This window comes from Daldinia decipiens, assembly GCF_022478715.1.
Source record: "Daldinia decipiens strain CBS 113046 unplaced genomic scaffold F4813scaffold_7, whole genome shotgun sequence".
NCBI lineage: Eukaryota > Fungi > Ascomycota > Sordariomycetes > Xylariales > Hypoxylaceae > Daldinia > Daldinia decipiens.
The window spans coordinates 662,154-682,638 of record NW_026054550.1 but is presented as its reverse complement, the minus strand read 5'-3'; the positions used below and the strand labels follow the sequence as shown (position 1 = coordinate 682,638).

The following is a 20,485-nucleotide window of genomic DNA, read 5'->3' as shown; positions in this document are numbered from 1 at the left end:
TTGCTATTTTGGCGTTGGTGGAGGTGAGGCGGGTGGCTATTGGATCCCTTCAGACTCGCCGACGATATCAAGGTGTGGATTGATGCTAGTCATTCCTTATCTAATCACCTTGACTCCTAAATTGCTAGCCTGGGGGGATGTCCTGCTTTCCACCTATAGAAAAAGGGGGGAAAGTGCGAAATTTTATTTTTCAAGCAGTGGATGGACAACCCGGCTGCAGATATCGATGCTTAGCCGGTGCTTGCTCGAGTGCCGGCCTTCGAGATATCGTTTACGGTTTTACCGTTGCTCACGTTGAGCTTATTGGAGTGTATATACACATATACCCGCCGTTCTGTTTCTCGGCTAATTTTATGTCACGGATTTGGGGTGTTCAAATTCACGATTGGTGAATAGCTACGAGGATATATTTGGGATGGGAATGGAGGGAAATAGTAGGAGAGGCTTAAAAAAAAGGCTTTGGGGTTGTGGTGGGAGTTAGAATGGCGTGTATCGATCCTTTGAAACTGGGATCACCTACCCAAGCACCACGGGTCAAACCAACCGTAGTTCGGACGGCGAAGATATGATACAGCCTCATGTCTAATATTTTATGTCGGTCCTGAAACGAGTTTGATGGTATACTGGCAGCTTATAACTCGTGTTTCTATAACAGGCTTGTCTTTGTTATGATAGGCTAAGGCGACCCACGCTTGGGAAGGTTAACTTGTAATAGAATGAATATTACAAGTAGATAGATTCGATCCTACATGCAAGTTTGAATCGGGTCATTTGCATTATTCAGCTTTAAGTTAAAATATTTGGATATATCAATGTAAATACCTATAAAATACCTACAGTACCTAGGTACTCGATTAAAGAAATTTATTCAGACGGATGGCACGTGCACTTATGTGTGTGTAATTTAGTACTAGGGTACCTGACTAAGGCTAGCGACTTACATGATTCAATTGTAGTGGGGTGGGGTGTTCTGTAAAAATTGTGTGGATTTGGATAAGCAGATAAGGTACACACACTATGTGGGTGTGTTCCCTTAGTGGAGCGAAATTTTTTTTCTTCAACAATTCAAAAGTTCTTCTAGAGGGTAACTTCAAGTTGAAATCTTCCCTTACATCTTCTTGCAACTTCACATCTAAATTGTTCAGAAGGGCATTTCCTTGTTTCAAAGAATACTAATCACTAAAATGTATGAACCTGGACCTTTTTTTATTAAAAACAAGAGATCAATCAGAGCTAACTGTTTGATTTAATAGGCATTCCCTTCGACGCGCAGCTGCTAGAGCAGCATGCTCTACAACCTTTGCTGTCGCTGTCCCGCGCCAGCAGATTGCTTCTTTTGCCATGCAAATCTGCAAGGCCAATGCGCGACCGGCTACTATCATGCCTCTAGCTCGTTATTTCTCTCAGACATCGCGGGTTGCCCAAGATGAGAGTGAGCGGGCTGCCGGAGAAGGTGCGATTGAATCTACTAGACAAACCGGTTCTACGGCTAACTCTGATCTAGAGGACCTTTCCAATAAGGTCTTCGTCAGGAACCTTCCCTATGATGCCACGGATGATCTTGTTAAGGAGGCGTTTAACAAGTATGGAGATATCTTAGAGATCCGCATCGGCCGTGACCCCTCAGGCGCCAGCAAAGGGTACGTGGGCACATTGATTTATGCATTTTTTACTCTCCGGTTATCGATTGTGTGTGTTAATAGGGTTTTAGCTACGGTTTCATTACCTTCTCAAACGCAGAGTCAGCAACCCGCGCCATTGAGGAAGCAGACAACTCGTTTTGGCAGGGTCGTCGTCTCTTTGTTCAGCCCAGGACATCGCCTTCCGCTCCGCGATCCGGAGTAAAGTCTCCGGGAGAGCCGACGACTTCGCTCTACATCGGTAACATTCCCTACGAAACGTCCGATGCCGATCTGAACAACATCTTCCGGGATCTGGAAGACGTTGTTAATGTGCGCGTAGCTGTGGACCGCAACACTGGCTGGCCTCGCGGCTTCGCCCATGCTGATTTCAAGGACATAGAGAGCGCACAAAGGGCGTACGACAAGCTCCAGAATTTCCAGCTAGGAGACCGCACTCTACGCATTGACTATGCGAGCACTCCGAATACCGAGCGACCTCGATCTACCCGAAACCGAGACCCGCGCAACTAGGCGGGTTTCGACAGGTGTGATGCTTTTGCCTTCGGATTGATGGCTATCTCATATTCCAGGAGGCACTCGGTTGGACGATGGGGTATGTGACATGTGACCAGGAAGGTGTCATGACAGATGAATCATGGGAGGTTCGAGGCAACATGGATCAGGCCTTACTAGCAGCTATTCATCAATTGAATGGAAAGCTATTGTATGTAACATCATGGGTTCAAGTTCTTTTTAAGAAGAGCTGCCTCTATCAAATATGGTAGTCAGCACGAAACTTGGTTTCATAGGAAACTGAATGTAAAACTTCCTCTCTCTAATACTTGCTTGCTTTATGTGACATGGTAAATGTAACATGTTGTGGACATTTCGCAGTTTGAGGCTTTTCATGAAGCCAACGGTATACATAAGTACCTAACCTAGGTACTATTTGCACTTTGCACGGGCCACTTATCACGCTAGGTGTTGTACAGTCAAATGGAAGGTTACCACGAAGCTTTTGGTGGGGCAAATCATTGACCTCGGCGGATACCGTAGGTATTGTAGGTACAGGTGGCTGGCCTCTGGCTTTCCTCGGCATCTTGGGCCATTTAGGTACCATAATAATAAGGTAGGTACGCTGTGAGGTCACCTCCTTGTCAAAACGGCTTTGTAATAAAGTTTTACAGTAAACCATTTTGTCTATTTCGCCCAAATTCACCCATCTTTTATCTATATGTGAATATTCCTTCCTTTTTCAAACATCATTTTTAAATTTCAAAACGTCCAGGTTAGGTGACCACCTGTGCCTTTTCCCTACTTCATACGATAAATTCTTAACCTAGACCCTAGTGCACCAAGTTCCGCCACCACCTTCCGACATTGACTTGATTGTAGTAATCAGCATTGTTTACATCTTCTAAATCTTCCATTACTATCGCCCATTACTAAGGAGCTATAGCATAGTTCGGCGCATAGTTCCATCCGCAAATTCAATCCGTCAGATCGTACATAAATCCCCCTCTGACTTCCGATTTCCGACATGTCTTTCCTCGGTGGCGGGCCTGAGTGCTCCACGGCGGGCAACCCTCTCAGCCAGTTTGCAAAACATACCCAGGAAGACAACAGTCTACAGAGAGATCGTATTAGAAATGGAACTCCTCAGGGTGGCATGGGCGGCTTTCGTAGTGCCGCACAGCATGGTCCGCAAGATGAGGTATGAATACTAATTAATAGCTGTCTACCACGAATGCATCAGCTAATAGTACATATCCATATCCATAGATGATGAACGGCTTTCTGCAGCAGAATGGCCGACTACCCGACATGCCGCTTGAGGGCATGAATCAGATACGATTAGATCACCCCTCGCACGGTGTTCACCTACGAGCGAACTCGACTTCACCAGCATGGGCGAACGAATTCCAGCAGAACCCACAGGCAGCGATGGAATCCGCTTTCAAGGTCCCCCAGGGCACACAATTCAGTCCCGAAGATTATGCCAAGTTCCAGCAGATGACAAGTCAAGCGAACTCATCCCGAGCAAGTCCCATGCCTTCAGCCATGCAGTATCAAAACCCGATGATGGGAATGGGAACGATGAACGGCATGGGCATGGGTATGGGCTACGGTATGAGTGGAATGCCCATGTACCGTCCTATGCCACAACAGCAGTTCTCACCAGAAGCGGTTCAAGATAAAGGGAAGGGAAAAGAAAAGGTAGTGGAACTAGACGATCAACAATGGGAAGAACAATTCAAGCAACTCGAACTACAGGAGAATGATATTAAAGAAAAAGATGAGGCTGCTGCCCTTGAGCCCGAGCTCAATAAGCTAGACGAGCAGATCCTAGAGTCGGAAACGAACGAGTTTGGAGACTTCGAGTCTATCTGGAGAGGCATCCGAGCAGAGGAGGCCGCCGCTAAGGAAGCTATTAACGAGGAAGAGTGGGTTGAGCAGTTAGGGGATCCTGACTGGGCCGATCGCTTTGGAGACTGGGGTATGCCTGGCGCCAATAGCAGGTTAATGAGCGACCCTGATGTAGAGAACTATCTCTTCGAAGAGGAGAATCTGTTTAAGGACACCGCAAACCCGTTTGAGGAGGGTATGCGGATCGTTGACGAGGGTGGCAATCTATCGTTAGCCTCTCTAGCTTTTGAGGCCGCTGTTCAAAAAGATCCGAAACACGTAGACGCGTGGGTCCAGCTCGGTATGGCTCAGGCGCAAAACGAGAAGGAGACGGCAGCTATCCGGGCATTAGAGCAAGCTAAGAACCTCGACCCGAATAACGCACCCGCACTCATGACCCTAGCGGTTTCCTATACGAACGAAGGCTATGATAGTATAGCTTACCGAACCCTAGAGCGATGGCTATCCACCAGATACCCTTCTGTCATTTCACCTGGTGACCTCTCCTCTGCGGCTGATCTAGGCTTCACAGAACGCCATCAGCTTCACGACCGGGTTACGCAACTCTTCATCAAGGCTGCTCGGCTCAGTCCAGACGGCGAGCACATGGATCCGGATGTGCAAGTAGGTCTAGGCGTGCTATTCTACGGTGCTGAAGAGTACGACAAAGCCGTGGACTGCTTTTCGGCGGCGTTAGCGTCATCCGAGCTTGGGGCGTCTAACCGGCAAAACCAGGTGCATTTGTTGTGGAACCGTCTAGGGGCGACGCTGGCCAATAGCGGCAAGAGCGAGGACGCGATCGCGGCGTACGAGAAAGCCTTGACGCTGAAGCCTAACTTCGTGCGCGCGCGGTATAACCTTGGGGTGAGCTGCATTAACATGGGATGCCATGCGGAGGCGGCAGGCCACTTGCTGGCAGCGCTCAGCATGCACAAGACGGTGGAGAAGGAGGGCCGTGAGAAGGCTCGCGAACTCTTAGGCGGCGGCGTCAGTGACGCACAGCTCGACGCAATGACCACCCAAAACCGGAGTACCAACTTGTACGACACTCTGCGCCGCGTCTTCACGCAGATGGGCCGCAGGGATCTTGCCGAGAAGGTTCTTCCTGGTGTCGACCCCGAGGTGTTCCGTGGCGAGATCGACTTTTAAGGAGGCCACTTACTGTAGAAAGGGTTGTAGGCTGATAAATATCGAGAATGAGGAGACGAAATATGATATAATGAAAAAATGGAGGAAAAGGGGGTTAGCGGTAGGGATAACGAAGTTGTATGACCTCGTGCGTTCCGAATGCTAGGAAACGTCGGAGTATTTTATATCGACACCAAGGCCAGAATAGTTGACTGGAAAGGCCGCTGAGGTTTAGACGATTAACTACCTACCTACCAGACTACAGGATCTAATATGCGCCAAGTGTGGATTTGCATCCGAAGACATTCACTCTCTACGGGATGTCTATTGCAAGCATGTTGAAAACAGGATAGGAAATTGGTATTAGTATATATGTTAAGCTCGTGAGTTTATGGGAATGACTACCTGGGTAGTTAGGGTTGCTATCTATTTATTGAGGCTTCTTAAGACCCTTGTGTTCGCTTTGGTGACGGTGTTATATACATGTCGAGTAACGGCGAGTTAATTTGTACATTCATTTTTTCTTCCTGATCATCCGGAATACCGGCTACGAAAATATTTGGGAATATTGACTACCTACCTCTATCTACCTAGGTACCTTATGTGTAGGTACTTTAAAGCCCATATTCCGACTATCAACAATACATTCATTTGTTTGTACTAGACTAGTTTACCTTGGGTGGCTAGAGTAGGCAATAGGGGGTTTTATTCTAGAAGAAGCTAGGTTAGTTTGTATGATTTTCTTCACGCGGAGATTCAAAGGCAATTTCATAGGAATGTTTCACCCATTTTATAAGTCTATTTATACATGCGTGCTGGACGTTATAATGACCGCTTCATAGCATAGCATACATAGGATTATTGTTATTTCGTTGGAATGTACATAGGTATGTCGTCCTCTTGAGCTACTTACATAGGTACCTAGCTTATAGTGGTACAATCTACGTTACTCAGCAGACGCTAGGAAAAGAAGAGCATACCTACATGGAATAGGTACCAATTGATATCTCCATCTGGTTACACGCAAAGGATATAGGTACATTTCAGTCTAAACAAGAGTTAACTTAGATAGGTAGGCACCACCATATACAAGGTACATCATAGATACAACTTATGTACTTAGCAGCTACCTAATTGCAAGTTTAAGACATTGGAATTATCTCGCATGCTTATTCTCCTATTGGACCATGCGAGTTCCCGCACCGAAGTCTTAGATCAGGTATGCCAAGTGGAGAAGGATAGCCTTGGCAGATGTGCCCCTGACCGTAGTTTAACTGAAGGATCTGAATTTCATCAATTTCATCAAGTACTAGCAGATGGATCTTATCACGACTATGCGACGGAGACTACCTGTCGCTGAGAAGATTATACATTGATCTGGGATACTATACGTATACAACGAAGTAGTCCCAAAACGCTTCATACGTCGAAATCCCCGTAATAGCAACAGCTCTTAAATCATATGTTCCCTTCCATTAAGCCTCAATATCAGTGCGTGGCATTACACGGGAGGCGAAAAGCGTATTTGTACAACGAAAATATCCGGACCGGGAGAATCATGTTACTTTTGTTGAAGAACGCGAATCATATCATGCGCTTACACAAAAAGCGCACCAACTGCGAGAAGCATCGGGGCCACAAACGGAGCCACCGTCTGAGCGGCATTCGTGTTGGGCACGGCTGTCGCGGAGGTAGCAGACGAGGTCCTGGCTGCGGAAGAAGCTACAACTTGTCAGCTCGCTAAATCTAATAGGCGCATATATATATGTTTGACTTACTGGAACTAGCATGGGTGCTAGACGAGGTGATAGAACCACTGCTGGCGCTGGTAGTGAAGCTAGAAGACCCAGACGACGTGCTAGAACTAGTAGGAGTCGAAGAAGTCTCACTGCTAGTGACGGTGGCGCTGCTAGAGGTAATAGTCGACGAGACAGCCGAAGACGTGCTAGTCTGCGAGGCCGTGGTGCTGACTGAACTGCTGCTAGCGGAGCCGCCTGAAATCTCGAACTGCTGGCTGTAGTTCACCTCGCTGCCGTCGTTGATCTCGAGGGCGTAGGTGCCAGAAGGCAGCGAGGAAGAGGGGACCCAAGTGTAGCTCGTGCCAGTCTGGCCGGCTGTGCATTGTTAGCAATAGGCCCAGTGAGTGGGCTATCGGGTTTTTGTAAGACTTACAGGTAATCTCGGAGACGGTCTTGAGGTTGTCAGAGGGGCCATCCTTCAAGGTGAGAGAAACGGGGCCAACAGCATCAGACCAGGTGACCTCGAAAGCCTTGCCAGCCTGGATGCCGTTGAAGTTGGTGTTGGTGATGGCGACCGCACTGACCCAGGCCGGGAGAGCGGCAAGGATGGTAGTGATGAAAGAGACCTTCATTTTGGCTCGTGGTGGAAAGTATCAAAGTACTTAAAGAGTGACGAGATGATCTGTGGAGGAACGAGAACAAGATTAGTAGAGCTCACACGATAATAACTATGTTGCCTGCCGACAACGGTAATTGACGTTATCCGTAGAGACGTAAGATGATTTTCAGTGGTTCAGTCCCGTAAATAATAACCTTCCACTTGCCGATTGGGATCTTAAAGACCGTCGCGACGTAGCAGGCCAACAAGTAGAAGTGGGTTGATGTGATGTGGGATTTCTCTCGCGGGCTATATAAAACATAAGACAAATAGCAAACTTACCGATGTTGTTGGAATTAGAAGATTGTACGCGAAAAGGCGACAAGAGAATCGGATTTGGATAATGAGCGTGTGAAGGTTGAAAAAGGAATGGAAGCTCGGGTGAGCAGCTGGCACGAAATAAAAAAGAGAAGGTTCTTGCCCAACTTGGGTGCGTCAACAGGCCAGGAAAGTGCAAGGCCGCGTCTCCGGGGAAATTGGCAATCGCAAATACAAGATGGACTTGCGATAGCACACGAACTTTGGAAGTCAGGAACCGCTAAAATTCCATTTGACTAATCCCAATTTAGCTTAATTATGGCAAACCTACCTAGAAATATGCAATTAGGAAACCTTGCCAATCTTCACCCAGCCATGTGCCTTTCCTTTTCGAGAAAAGAGCTAATCTTGGTCGAATGTTGCGTAGTATTATAGATCAATTCCAGCCAATTATCTCCGCCCGCTAAGCCTTGGGCCTTACGTAGACCTAATCTGGGCAAATACTGCGGTTGCCGCCAATGTTTTGCCCTATTGAATGCTACCCAGTACTTTCTTTCCAAGATTCTCCCCCAGCCCCAGGCATGACGAATTTAATTACTTGTGCCGACTACATACCTAAAAGTCGACCCGAATTATATAAACATACCTACCTACCCAGGTATGCAGTAAAAATGCTGCGTATGCCAAGATCAGAACATGACGTACAATATAGCCTTGGGCACACAGCCAGGGACTTGTGCGCTAGCACTGCGTATTATGCGCCTATGAAAAATGTCATAGGTATGATTTCATTCGGCAGTGCCTGCCAACTTAGTACATAGGTATGTACTACCAGTTCATTTAGAGCCGCATTGGGGTAGCTATCTCCTGCATATGCACAAAGGGCATTCAACATTTATAATATCATTCAACTCATTTACATTTAGGTTTCAAGCAGGATCTACAAACATTGTCTACCTACGTATCCAACGAGGTCTGCTAATAAGGGGAAACTAGGTACAGGTATCGACAATAAAAGTATATACAAAGTCCGGTTCGCGGCAGGATCTCGACCCGTGCAGCTGTGTAACCAAAAGCAGATATGTGGGGCCGTGCAATCTCGCCAAATCCACGCTACATATGTCTAGGCTGTCAGTCTTAGGTGATTGGTTCCTGCATTGAAGACCCAATTGTATCTAAACAACAGGGGTGCTCCCGGCCAGAACCCTCCCTGCAGCTTCCCCAGGTACCCGATATGCAATTTAGGGGGTTCTCCATAACCATAACCAACTATAACCAACCACTCCCGAATCTGTAAATGACCTCGGAAGGTGCCTCTTATTAACCATCTACACCCCTCAACGTTCGTAGCATGATTTTCTACGAGTCTGATGATCGAGACAAGGCTCAACTAAAACCTAATTAACAATACCCTAGGAGATTGTCTACACAAGATGTTTCATTTCTGTTTTGTCGCCTCCAAGGAAACAACATGTTGTTGGCTAGTTTGCCCTCCTTGATCATACAGATAGGTATTACAAGAACAAGATGGTGTCTTACTAGTGCCGGCATTTGCATTGAAGATCAACTCAGTTCTAGGTTTGCTACCCACACGTTGTGATTCCAGCAGGCAAAATCAGAAAGTTGAAACATGATGCTGGCCAGCCCTTATCCATTATCCATTGGCTCAACTATAAGGTTGCGGCTATAGATGTCGATTCATGCATTAACCTTGATGGATGATTTCTAATGAGGAAACAGCAGTTTTGTGACCCCAAGATACATTCTCGGTATTCGAGATAGGCGGCTCTGATTATGGCTCAGGATCTGACGATTCCTAAAGCTACAGTCCGTTGCTATCATAGATTTACCTAGGGCCTTGGATAGCTATGATGGATGTTTTAAGGAAGGCTGCAACGAACAACACCGCGACGGACGCCTTCCGCCTCTTCTCGGAGCTCTTCAACATTGGCACCCATCTCTCGAGTCTTCGTAACGAAGTCGTCCAACGAGCCACCCACACCGAAGTAGAGTTTTTTGGCACCAACTAATGCTTCGGCCGCATTACCCTGCGCCTTTTCCTCTTCGAGCAAAGAGAATATGGTCTGCGTAAATGCGCTGAGAGCAAAAGGGGAATAAATTGTCTCTGCACCAAGTATAATTGTTCGCTGACCGGAGTTATTCCCTATTTTGGGAGTTTTATCGGAGTTCAAGAGCCGGATAAACTCGGTAGACCAGGCGCCTGAAAAGAATGAAAGAGAGATCTTGCGAGCCGTTAGGAATTCATCGAAGGCTTTAAGAACTTCTGGTGTCAGATCTAGCTCCCCCTCTGATGAGAAGGCATTTTCTAGCAGGGGCGAACCTGCTCGTTGATGAAGAGCCCAACTTAAGACAAAGTTTGGCAGTGTTACGAGCTGTAGGACAGTTGGATTATAGTCGGCCAAGACTATGGAGAGAGCAGAGCTCTTCTCAGGCGCCCGAAGACTGAGGCTCCACTGGAAGAGCGCCAATGAGGGGAGAGCCGTGCCGCAACCGAGCTAGAAATGTCTAGTTGGTTATTTCTGCGGTACCTGCCGATTACGACCGAGAAGACTTACCTCGATCAACCTCGGGACCGTGTCTATGTCAGAAAGGAAGGATTTCGACAGCGAGAGGACCTTGACGAGATCCACACTACTCTCCCAGGATTTAAATCCGCCTTCATAGACTCCGGTCTTCACATCATGATTGCCCAGTCCGGGTTCGGTATCACCTCCGTCATCTTCGGCCATGAGCTGAACCCGGACGTCCCATAGCTCTCGGCGGGGGAGCTGAATGTTCCCAGCACCGTCTAGATCAATATCCAAGATGCCATAAGCAATTTTTGACGGTAGCTGAGAAAGCATGTGGTGTAAGTCATGACTGGTGGCCGGGAGTAAAGGTTTTCCTGGCACAGGAAATGCACTAGCCGACGCCTGCGGCTGCGTAGATGCGCTGACCTGTGGGCCTGCAGAGTTTGACTGCCCGTCATCCTCTATATCGTCGCCGGAAAATCCAAAAGAAAACTGACCGGACATATCGAGAAGGTGCAGGAGTTAATTATATCTCAGCCTCCTTATCATATGTCTGACACTGTAAGGGTGAGGCGAGTGGACACTACCTATCTAAGGTTTGAATATGTACAATTAAAAGTGCATTTTCAGACCCTTGAAAACGAGATACAGACAGGTGGGTATGTACATGTACAATGCGTGCGATTAGTTAGGGTACGGTAGGTTAGGTACTTGAGGCTGCTTGGCTACCTCCTTAGGTAGGTTAGGAGTCTACACCTCATCCCAAAGTCATCCTTGACCATCAACCCAAAGTCTAACCCGATTTGGCAAAAGCTGGGGCCTTAGATCCAACATTTTGATTGGTTGCATTTGACGGGGTCCGCTTTGGGGTGAGCTTTGTACGACTTTGGGGTGAGTTTTTAGCATTTTTAATCATTAGAATAAGGCTAAATGCCCTGTAATTACAGCGCATTATAACCACTAAGTTCCCTGTATTATAGCGCTAAGCACTTAGGTTTTTAGCGCGCTTTATCTAATCAATTCCTAATCGATTAGAAATTGATTAGATATGCGCTTACCTATTTTTTATCTTTTACTTATTTTAAAATAAACTTTTTATTTTATTAAGTCTTATAATGCTGTATAAAAGCGTATATTTACATAAATATAATGTTAGTGAAATGGTAGTTGAGTTTTGGGTGCGCTAGTACTATTATGGTGTAAAATGGTCCACATATGCCTGATTGGGTTAGACTTTGGGTTGATGGTCAAGGATAACTTTGGGATGAGCTGCGCCCTCGTAGGTTAGGTACCTGATTTGGTGTACAATACCTGTACCTAAGGTACCTACCTAAAGCTGGATAATGCGGGGATCTAATTGACAGGTAATTGACCATCGCAACCAGATCAAACCCCAATTTGAATCTTTTATGGTAACTCCGAGCTTACACTATGTCAACATTTTTACACATGAGGCATTGAGCCCGTCGTGATCATTGGTCAACCAACACAAACGACCAACATCTTACACTAGATCACATCTTTTGCATTGCACATGTACCTCATATGCAGGATATGCAGGTATGCACTCGAGAATTAGATTCTTTCAGGGACCTTGCTCCTTCAAACTCTTCAAACTTCCCATTGTGCTCGGCTGCTTCGGGGTGTAGTTTGGTAGATGCACGCCTCAGTGGGACAAATGTCTATCAGTCCAAGTACAGTGCAGCACAGTTATGGGACACGGCTATAGGAACGTGGAAGCCCCTCCACGAACAATGGGCGATTGGCTAAAATACGATACAACGTCCGACCCCATTCATGATAACCAAGCAAGACGACCTATCAGACAACTCTTCATTGGCTTCCTAGTTAAAGAACTTGGCGTGTCAATGCTAGGGTTGCTCTCAATTCGTCTTATTTCATCTCGACTATCGTGGCGAACCAGTTCCGTTACCTACAATGGACTGCTTTCTTATTCGTATCCCGGCAGGGGGGATGGCTGTAAATAAATATATGACAGCCCGAGTTAGAGACGCAAACATGAGCCATATACGCAATGTGATGAGTTGAGGGGGGCAACAAATAGATTGCATTTTGAACGGATAGCGGGCAGGTTACTTCTCTGACATAGTAAACGACTAAAAAGAGAGCTTCCTTCTCTGATGGTAGGCTGGAATACGCGGCTCCCTGTTACCCAACTTATTTGCCATTTCTAGAACTACAAGGTCTAGGTATAAGCTTTGGTTGGTCCTCCTACTTGTATCCGCTTTCAGCTAAGCCTTCCATCACGCCAAGGGTACTAGATGATACGATTTTACGTCTACTAGTTGGCTTTAATCGAGGTTCAAGCCCAGGTATAAAGCTTGTGTGTCCTTAGACACGAGAATATGAGAGATATTACGAAATTACAGCGTCGGATTTCTCATATTCTTACCATCCCAAGCAGCATGACACGCCATAAGACCAACCGCAAAGATCCTCACGTACCAGACTATGGTGAACAGAGTATAAGCAACACTAATGCTCCTGGGATCATATCAAAGCCACCTTACACAATCCAAGAGGCACCCCTCGGAACTACTAAACATGTCAGGATCGTAGGTATTGGTGCGGGGGCCAGTGGCATAAATATGATACGGACCCTTAGGAGAAACATAGCCAACTACGAATTCGTCATCTACGAAAAGAACGAGAAAGTCGGGGGAACTTGGTTCGAGAATCGTTATCCGGGATGTAGATGTGACGTACCAAGTCATAATTATCAGTTCTCATGGCGCCCAAATCCCGAATGGTCTAATTTCTTCGCGCCTGCTGAAGAGATCGAGCAATATCTAGACCGGATATGCGAAGAAGAGAGTATGTCAGACGTGATCAAGACTCGATACAAGGTCGTAGGTGCTTGGTGGAGCGAGGACCGCGGGCTTTGGGACCTAAGTGTCGTAGACCTTGAGACCGGCCAAGAGTTCAGAGACAATGCCAACTTTCTCATCAACGCATCAGGCATACTAAAGTAAGATAGACCATCGACTATAGAGCACACCGCCTGCGCAGAACGCACTGCTAATAAAGATACTCCAGTAACTGGAAATGGCCAGACATCCCGGGGATAAATAACTTCAAGGGAAACTTAATGCATACTGCCAACTGGCCTAAAGATTTCGACTATACCAACAAGACTGTTGCTTTGATTGGGAATGGCTCGTCGGGAATCCAGTTACTACCTACAATCCAGCCAGGTCAGTCGACCCCTATTCTGCTCACTACAATATAAACTGACCCCTAGTAGGTGTCAAAAAGCTATATCATTTCGTCCGTACTCCGACATGGATCATCCCCCCACGAATACTGTCGATGAAGGTGATGGGAGGACCTGCTAAGGATATCCTTGGCGAGATAGAGCTCGACGAGAAGGAGAACTTTACGCAACGACAAATCGAGAGGTTCAAGTCGGATCCAGCATTTTACCGTAAATTCATCAAAACAATCGAGAAAGATAGCAACGGCGCATTCGCACTCGTAAGGACATGCCTACTCCCGGCTCCTCGATAATATTATCACTGACATTTTCATGCGCAGGTGGTGAACGGCAGCCCGGCGCAGAAGTTTGCAACCAGTAAGGTTGCCGAGTATATGAAGGCAGCTCTAGGGGGTGACGAAAGGCTATGCAAGGCCCTAATCCCCCAGTTCCCCCTGGGATGCCGCAGAATCACGCCAGCGCCAGGATATTTAGAAGCTCTCAGGGCCCCGAATATAGAAGTCATCACGGAAGGGATCGCCGCAGTTGTGCCGGAAGGCATTCAACTCGAGTCGGGCGAAGTGATCAAGTTAGACGCCATAATTTGCGCTACGGGCTTTGACACTTCCTTCGTTCCGCGCTTCCCCATCGTTGGTAGACATGGTAACGTCCAGGACACGATGAAGACAGAGACGCCGAAAGGCTACATGTCGTGCGCACTTGCCGGCGTGCCCAACTACTTCAGTAAGTACCTAATCCATAATAGCCCTGGCTTTAGGATTGCGTACTTTATCCTAACAAGTTCTCGAAGCCTTCCTTGGTCCCAACGGGCCTATAGGCCACGGCAGCGTCTTTACCTTAAGCGAGCACATCGCGAGATACATCACTCGCATAATAGCCAAGTGTCAGAAAGAAGGCATTAAGGCGATTGTGCCGTCGGACGCAGCGGTAGACGACTACAGCCAGCATGTAACGACTTTTATGCCGCGCACGGTATGGGCATCGCCAGGTAAATCCTGGTTTAAGGGCGGTACCGAAGACGGGCCCGTCACGGCTCTACACCCAGGCAGCCGTGTGCACTTCTTCCAAATGCTCGAACACTTCCGCGGCGAGGACTTCGACTACGTCTACGATAACCCGGCGCACAATAGGTTTCACTACTTGGGTAACGGCTTCTCGGCTAGGGAGCTCGATCCTAACGTCGACTCGACGTGGTATTTGGAGGAGGCGGTCGATGGACCTGTATATACGTGAATAGGTACCGAAGACAGGACTAAGGGTTATAGCGCGGTATTACGAGTATATAGATGCATGTTACGAATTTCCTTTGGCGAAACGAAATCAATATCTATGATTTACGAATATGATATTTGTGTAATTATTGACTCAATTCGCTACTATCTTGGTACGTCTCCAGTGCTTTACATAAATAGTCCTTCACTCTCAATACGAACCCCGTACACGGCTCGTAGGTGTAGGTACCTAGTCATGTACATACATAGCAGTCTTCACCTCGTGCTATTTTAAGCATACAACTTTACCAGATCGTAGTCCGCTCCCAGGATTTTATCGTTTATCTACCATGTTTCATATTTTCCCGGGAGTTTGGGCTGCTACGTAGGTACCTAGGTAGGTAGGTATGTATGAAGCGTGCAGGCCGATTCGTTATTATGCGGCCTCGGACCGGCAGGTGTTTAACGTTCGGATGCTTTGTTGACGCTGGCACTAAATTAGGGGCGCTTAAGGTCTTCTCTCCTAGAGATAGTTAACAGGTAGGTTGGGTTAGTTACACGAGATGTTAAGATAGATGTGGGTTTGCAACTGGCAAACAAATATACGGTCAAGGCAAGTAAGGAGTATTAGTTGTTTAGTTATAGGTTAATGCCTCATGTTTTTTTTTTTCATTCTTTTTTTTCAAGTGAGATCCGATTAAAAGGTACCTAAGCTAAGTGTGTAGCTAAATTGCACTGCCTTCGCAGGTGTATAGGTACCTAAAGTCCGCTAGTTATTGTAGGCGGGGGTTGCGGTCCGTTCCGAGCCGTTAATAACCTATGGAAGTTCACGATGTTTATAAATACCTACCTATGGTGCTTTCAAGCTTCACAATATGTATATAAAATAGGCGGTAATGCATTGATGTATTATTCTTTTTGTTGTTTTTTTTTTGTTATAATCAAGTTATAACTTATATGGAAATAATGTTGACGAGTATGGTTTACCGGGTAAGTACCTACCTAACCTATCTTACAACCCCGCCAGCTCTATTCGGTATACCGAGGGGTACACGTCGTTATGTATGGGCAGACGTAAGGGCACTTCTCAACATCAAGGATGACTCAAAGGCCAATATGGATTAATACAGTCTTGTCCATGACCCCCTATTCTCCTATACGTATATAAGTGTAATACATAGGTATGCATGCATGCATGCATTTACCAAAGACAGAAGCTGAAAGAAGCCGGGATATTTCGTCCTCGGGAGCCCAGGGGGGATCGCAATGCGGGCCGAGGAGGCTTCGAATCCCCCTTACCCACATCCCTCTCTACCCGTCCATTCATACCACTCTACGTACCGCTGTTCGACAGCCTCCGCGCAAGGCGTTTTCCCAAGCGACCGCCAAACCGGGCCGCTCGACGCCCAATCGACCCTTGGGTGTCGCGTAGATTTACTCGTTGTGCACCAACGCTCGTGGGGATCCCTGTGGGCGCTTAGTTGCCTATTGGACCGTCTGGGTCGTCTGCAGCTCGCTGGGCTGCCGTGTCTCTGGCACCGCCCTCTGTCCACATGATCTTGCTGTATGTACCTATGTATGTATGTATGTTCATGCAGCAGCAGCCAGTCGGGCTGTGATGTGATGTGTCGTTTTATCTCGGCCGTAGTGCATGTTATACATATATCAACCTTATGCTGGTTGGCCTCACTTGCTATCATTTTTGTTAGTTGCTGTTTTTTTTTGGCATCAATTATACCCTTTTCTTTTCGTTCTTTTGCTCCGGCCGCTACAGCAGCGATGGTTCATTATATTTACTTGCCGTCTACATTGGTATTATAGATATCTTCACCCTTCTTGGATAATAGACATTTGCTCGTAGTACCGTGAGGCTCTAGGGAATTAGATCTGTGTAGAGCACTCCGGGGGAAAAGGAATAGAAAAAAGAAGGGGGGAAAGCCATGTCTAAAAACGATGGCACGCCGGTAAATCTACTTGCATTAGGTATATCCACTCACCTATATTCATGTGACTCGTGATTTGATGTTGTCTGAGCGTAGATAGCTAACATTTGTATCAATGATAGACGGGGGAGGGATCCGCGGAATATGCGAACTCAGGGTCTTAGACGAGATTATGAAGCGCGTCCAAAAGGCCCAAAATCTGGCCTCCATACCGAGACCATGCGACTACTTTGATCTCATGGCGGGCACAAGCACTGGCGGGTAAGGAACCTAACTGGTTACTATTCCTGGGGGGGAGAGGCGTCGAGGGGAACAAAAGACGTTGAACTAGTGGTATATATGATAGATCATTCCACTAACAAAAGTGATGTGGGGATACAGGCTTGTCGCTATCCTGCTCTCGCGATTCAAGATGACGACGACGGATGCGATCGCGGCCTACTACGACTTCTCGGGGAGGATATTCTCGAAGAAGAACAGAAAAGGGATTATGGGCATATTGGTCGGCCATCCATTTCACGAGAAGCCTCTTGTAGATATTATCAAGGGTATGGTCGCTACTCATCAAATCGGAGAGCTCATGATCGACCCGAAACCCGAAGCTCGGTCCAAAGCTTTCGTCTGCTCGCAGCCCGCACATAGACAGGGGAAAGCCACTCGCTTTCGAACCTACGAACCACCGCCCCCGCTAAAGATAAATACTTCTCCTGGAGTTTCTTCCCCGTCAGATCCTTCGTCATCCTCTTCCTTGCATTCGTCATCATCAAAATCCGCTTCTCGGTCTTCAGCTTCTTCGGCAGATGATTCGCTTGCACTTGGACCACCCAAGCTTAACAAAATGACATCTACAATGAAAGACCCGTGGAATGACTACAGAGACGTCCAGATTTGGGAGGCCGCTCGTGCTACAACAGCCGCGCCGTCGTACTTCGACCCTATGGTTCTCACCCGCGGGAACAACAGTAGAACCTTCATCGACGGAGCAATGGGCTGTAACAACCCGGCAAAAGAGGTAGTCGACGAAGCGGCAGCCCTGTTCGGAACGGACTGCGTCCTAGGCTGTCTTGTCAGCTTGGGAACCGGGTTCTCAGGCGAGGTAACGATCGGGGAGGCCGAGGGTGGAATAAAGAAGACGGTCGGTCTGATCAACAACCTCAAAAAGATAGCCACAAATACGGAAGAAGTACATGAGGATCTACGACGTCTAATACGAGCCGACTTAGACACTTACTTTCGGTTTCAACTTCCCAGAGGAGCCGAGGATATCCGCCTACACGAGTATAAGAAACTCGACGAGCTATCCAAGCTCATGCAAGTGTATATTGAAGAGGAGTCGTCCGAGATCGACAAGGTTGTGCGAATCCTGATAGACAAGGCAAAGCCACGAGGGATTACCCTTGGCCAGATCGGTAAATACTCAGTTATTGCTTATGCCTTCGTAGAATTAAGCTGACCGCAAGCAACCAAAAGCTCAATCCGACCACGGCCAGATCGACCCGCCTAAGAAAGATATCCGTAGCCGACCACCCGTCAGCGAGTTCTTCATCGGTAGACAAGATATTGTTGATACGCTTGCCAAGGACCTTTGCCCAGATAAGCTGCGTCCGGATCGCCAGCGACGTCATCTCATATATGGTCAACCTGGTGTCGGCAAGTCGCAGGTCGCCTCCAAATTTCTAGACGTTTATGGACACTGGTAAGAGTCAATACCATACTCCTTAAGTATAGTTTTCTGATGTGTTTTCTTAGCTTTGACATGATATTATGGGTTGATGCGATGAGCAAAGAAACGATCGAGGCTGGTTTTAGGGAACTCACGAATTGTTCAGAATACGGTTACGCTGGCGACGGGTCACCAAGGTCACTGCTACCATGGCTGGAGAAGACAGAGCATTCATGGATCCTGGTCCTCGACGATGTGCGTGGAGACGTGAGCAAGTACCTACCCGGTGGAAACAACGGCGCCGTGCTCTTCACGAGCCAGAACAAACTCATCAAACCTGCTCAAAGGTGGTCAACCTTTGTGGACGTAATAAGCGAAGGAGACGCACTCGAGCTACTCTTATCCAGAGCACAACTCGCCAATGTAGATGGAAAAGTGCGCGGAGAGGGGGTGAAACTTGTACGATCCTTGGGTTATCTGCCTCTGGCCATTGAACAGGCGGCCGCCACGCTTCGGATGATGCAGTGGGAAGTTACAGAGTACGCGGCCGCGCTCGAGATTCAGCATGATGATTTACTGAATAAACCAGGTTCTAATCGCGGCTCGGCCAGCTCGGCCGTCCTCCGAGCCGTACATGCTTCCTTCGACGTCACGTATAAGATTCTCAACAAGCAAGCCCACGAAGCTTCAGACGATTCAAAGGCGCAGGCTGCAAAATATGCGCTTCAGCTCTTAAACCTTTTCTCCTTCTACCATAACGAAGGCCTGATGGGAAATATCCTCAAGAGGGCAACTACTTATCGTCCGAATGATAGACATCAAGATGACTATGGAGTCGGTGCTGAGTCCTTCGCCGATCTGCTGGCTCTCGATGATTCCGGGAAATGGATTGAGAGTCGATGGCAATTAGGCATGGACCTGTTGATTGCCTATTCACTAGTCAAAGTGACCAAAGACGATCAGGTTCGGAGGCTGTACTCCATCCATGGTCTCGTACATAACTGGGCGAGAGAAAGAACCCCCGATTATCTCCGCCATGCGCGGGCGAAGGCTGCTAGACTGATCCTTTTCGACTCGTTCACTGAATCCCAATCCACCCTTAATGACTTCCAGTACGGCTTCAAAGTCCTCCCCCACGTGCAGGCTGTTATGAAGAGTACCGAAGACATCGACTCAGATGCTGACCCTATGCTGATGGTGCCTTTTCAGTATAAATATGGTTTATTACAAGAATCATTGGGGGTTGGTGGTATACTTTTCGAGGAGCTATTTAAGGCCGGCCGGATCATCGTAGATAATAAAAAGGCACTGACCGAAAATCTGCTCACAGTTTCAGAGAGTATTGTCGAAGCAGCAAGACGTCGAGGAATCCTTGACCCAGCTCTTATTATTGCGTCGAATTGCCTCAAAGGGCGGAAAATTCTTCACGGCGAGGGCCATCTATATGCAGACCGTGCTCTAACGGCTTATGCAGCAGTCCATATAGAGATGGGGGAGTATGAACGTGCTGCAGAAACGTTACGGGTTAACCTCCGTATCTTCGACGCATTTCATCCCGGAGAAGATAAGCTAGCGACACAGACTGCCCTAGCCATAGCCTTATTTTACATGATGCAAACAAAAGAAGCTAGGGACATCCTAATTGATGCAGCACAGGAGGTTGAAAGGCGGTATGGTGCTTCCCATCCGAAGACTCTCGAAACGCTTTCAAACCTGGCCATCCTCCAGATTACAGAGATGGAATATGAGGAAGCGGAGAAAAGGCTTAAATACGTCTTGGAAATGGAGAAGAAGATCTTTGGACCCGGATATATGGGCCGGGCCTACACTTTCCATAATCTTGCGATGGTGTACTTTTACCAAGACAAGTTCAAGATAGCACTGGAATATTTCCTCGCAGCGAGGAGCATAAGCCGATCCTATGTTACGTCGTGCGATGTGAGACATTACTATCACAACCATGGCATAGCAATGACAATATATCATTTAGGAGACCGAAAAGGTGCTATTAAATATATCAGCAGATCCTGCGATGCATTTAGGAAGGCGTTTAGCAGCAGACATATTTACATAGAACAAATTGAATGGCAG

General features: G+C 47.3%; 6 protein-coding genes across 6 annotated transcripts; 4 read left to right on the top strand and 2 right to left on the bottom strand.

Annotated features, from left to right (window-relative positions):
- Positions 1–982: 982 nt before the first annotated feature.
- Positions 983–2,461, top strand: F4813DRAFT_351246 (RNA-binding domain-containing protein). The gene is made up of 4 exons (XM_049242393.1): positions 983–1,186; positions 1,254–1,453; positions 1,505–1,640; positions 1,712–2,461. Coding segments are annotated over exons 1-4 (780 nt in total). The 5' UTR covers positions 983–1,184; the 3' UTR covers positions 2,154–2,461.
- A 529-nt stretch (positions 2,462–2,990) lies between these two features.
- On the top strand, positions 2,991–5,839 carry F4813DRAFT_316046 (TPR-like protein). Its single transcript, XM_049240934.1, has 2 exons — positions 2,991–3,336; positions 3,405–5,839. The coding sequence occupies exons 1-2, from the start codon at positions 3,163–3,165 to the stop codon at positions 5,175–5,177; spliced, it is 1,947 nt and encodes a 648-aa protein (XP_049102153.1). The 5' UTR covers positions 2,991–3,162; the 3' UTR covers positions 5,178–5,839.
- Positions 5,840–6,634: 795 nt separating this feature from the next.
- Positions 6,635–8,180, bottom strand: F4813DRAFT_316031 (Ser-Thr-rich glycosyl-phosphatidyl-inositol-anchored membrane family-domain-containing protein). The gene is made up of 4 exons (XM_049240933.1): positions 7,836–8,180; positions 7,329–7,577; positions 6,935–7,270; positions 6,635–6,878 (listed from the first exon to the last, which is right to left on the bottom strand). Exons 2-4 carry the CDS (start codon positions 7,525–7,527, stop codon positions 6,754–6,756), a joined length of 660 nt encoding a protein of 219 aa, XP_049102152.1. The 5' UTR covers positions 7,528–7,577; positions 7,836–8,180; the 3' UTR covers positions 6,635–6,753.
- Positions 8,181–9,529: 1,349 nt separating this feature from the next.
- F4813DRAFT_316013 (uncharacterized protein) lies at positions 9,530–10,990 on the bottom strand. Its single transcript, XM_049240932.1, has 2 exons — positions 10,388–10,990; positions 9,530–10,327 (listed from the first exon to the last, which is right to left on the bottom strand). Exons 1-2 carry the CDS (start codon positions 10,844–10,846, stop codon positions 9,692–9,694), a joined length of 1,095 nt encoding a protein of 364 aa, XP_049102151.1. The 5' UTR covers positions 10,847–10,990; the 3' UTR covers positions 9,530–9,691.
- A 1,778-nt stretch (positions 10,991–12,768) lies between these two features.
- On the top strand, positions 12,769–14,810 carry F4813DRAFT_387052 (FAD/NAD(P)-binding domain-containing protein; the record flags this gene model as incomplete). The annotated part of the gene is made up of 5 exons (XM_049246507.1): positions 12,769–13,331; positions 13,400–13,557; positions 13,608–13,837; positions 13,898–14,300; positions 14,368–14,810. The coding sequence occupies 5 exons, from the start codon at positions 12,769–12,771 to the stop codon at positions 14,808–14,810; spliced, it is 1,797 nt and encodes a 598-aa protein (XP_049102150.1).
- A 1,188-nt stretch (positions 14,811–15,998) lies between these two features.
- Positions 15,999–20,468, top strand: F4813DRAFT_401158 (FabD/lysophospholipase-like protein; the record flags this gene model as incomplete). The annotated part of the gene is made up of 6 exons (XM_049248363.1): positions 15,999–16,771; positions 16,854–16,992; positions 17,113–18,140; positions 18,202–18,427; positions 18,481–20,332; positions 20,385–20,468. The coding sequence occupies exons 1-6, from the start codon at positions 16,729–16,731 to the stop codon at positions 20,466–20,468; spliced, it is 3,372 nt and encodes a 1,123-aa protein (XP_049102149.1). The 5' UTR covers positions 15,999–16,728.
- Between the last annotated feature and the right edge of the window lie 17 nt (positions 20,469–20,485).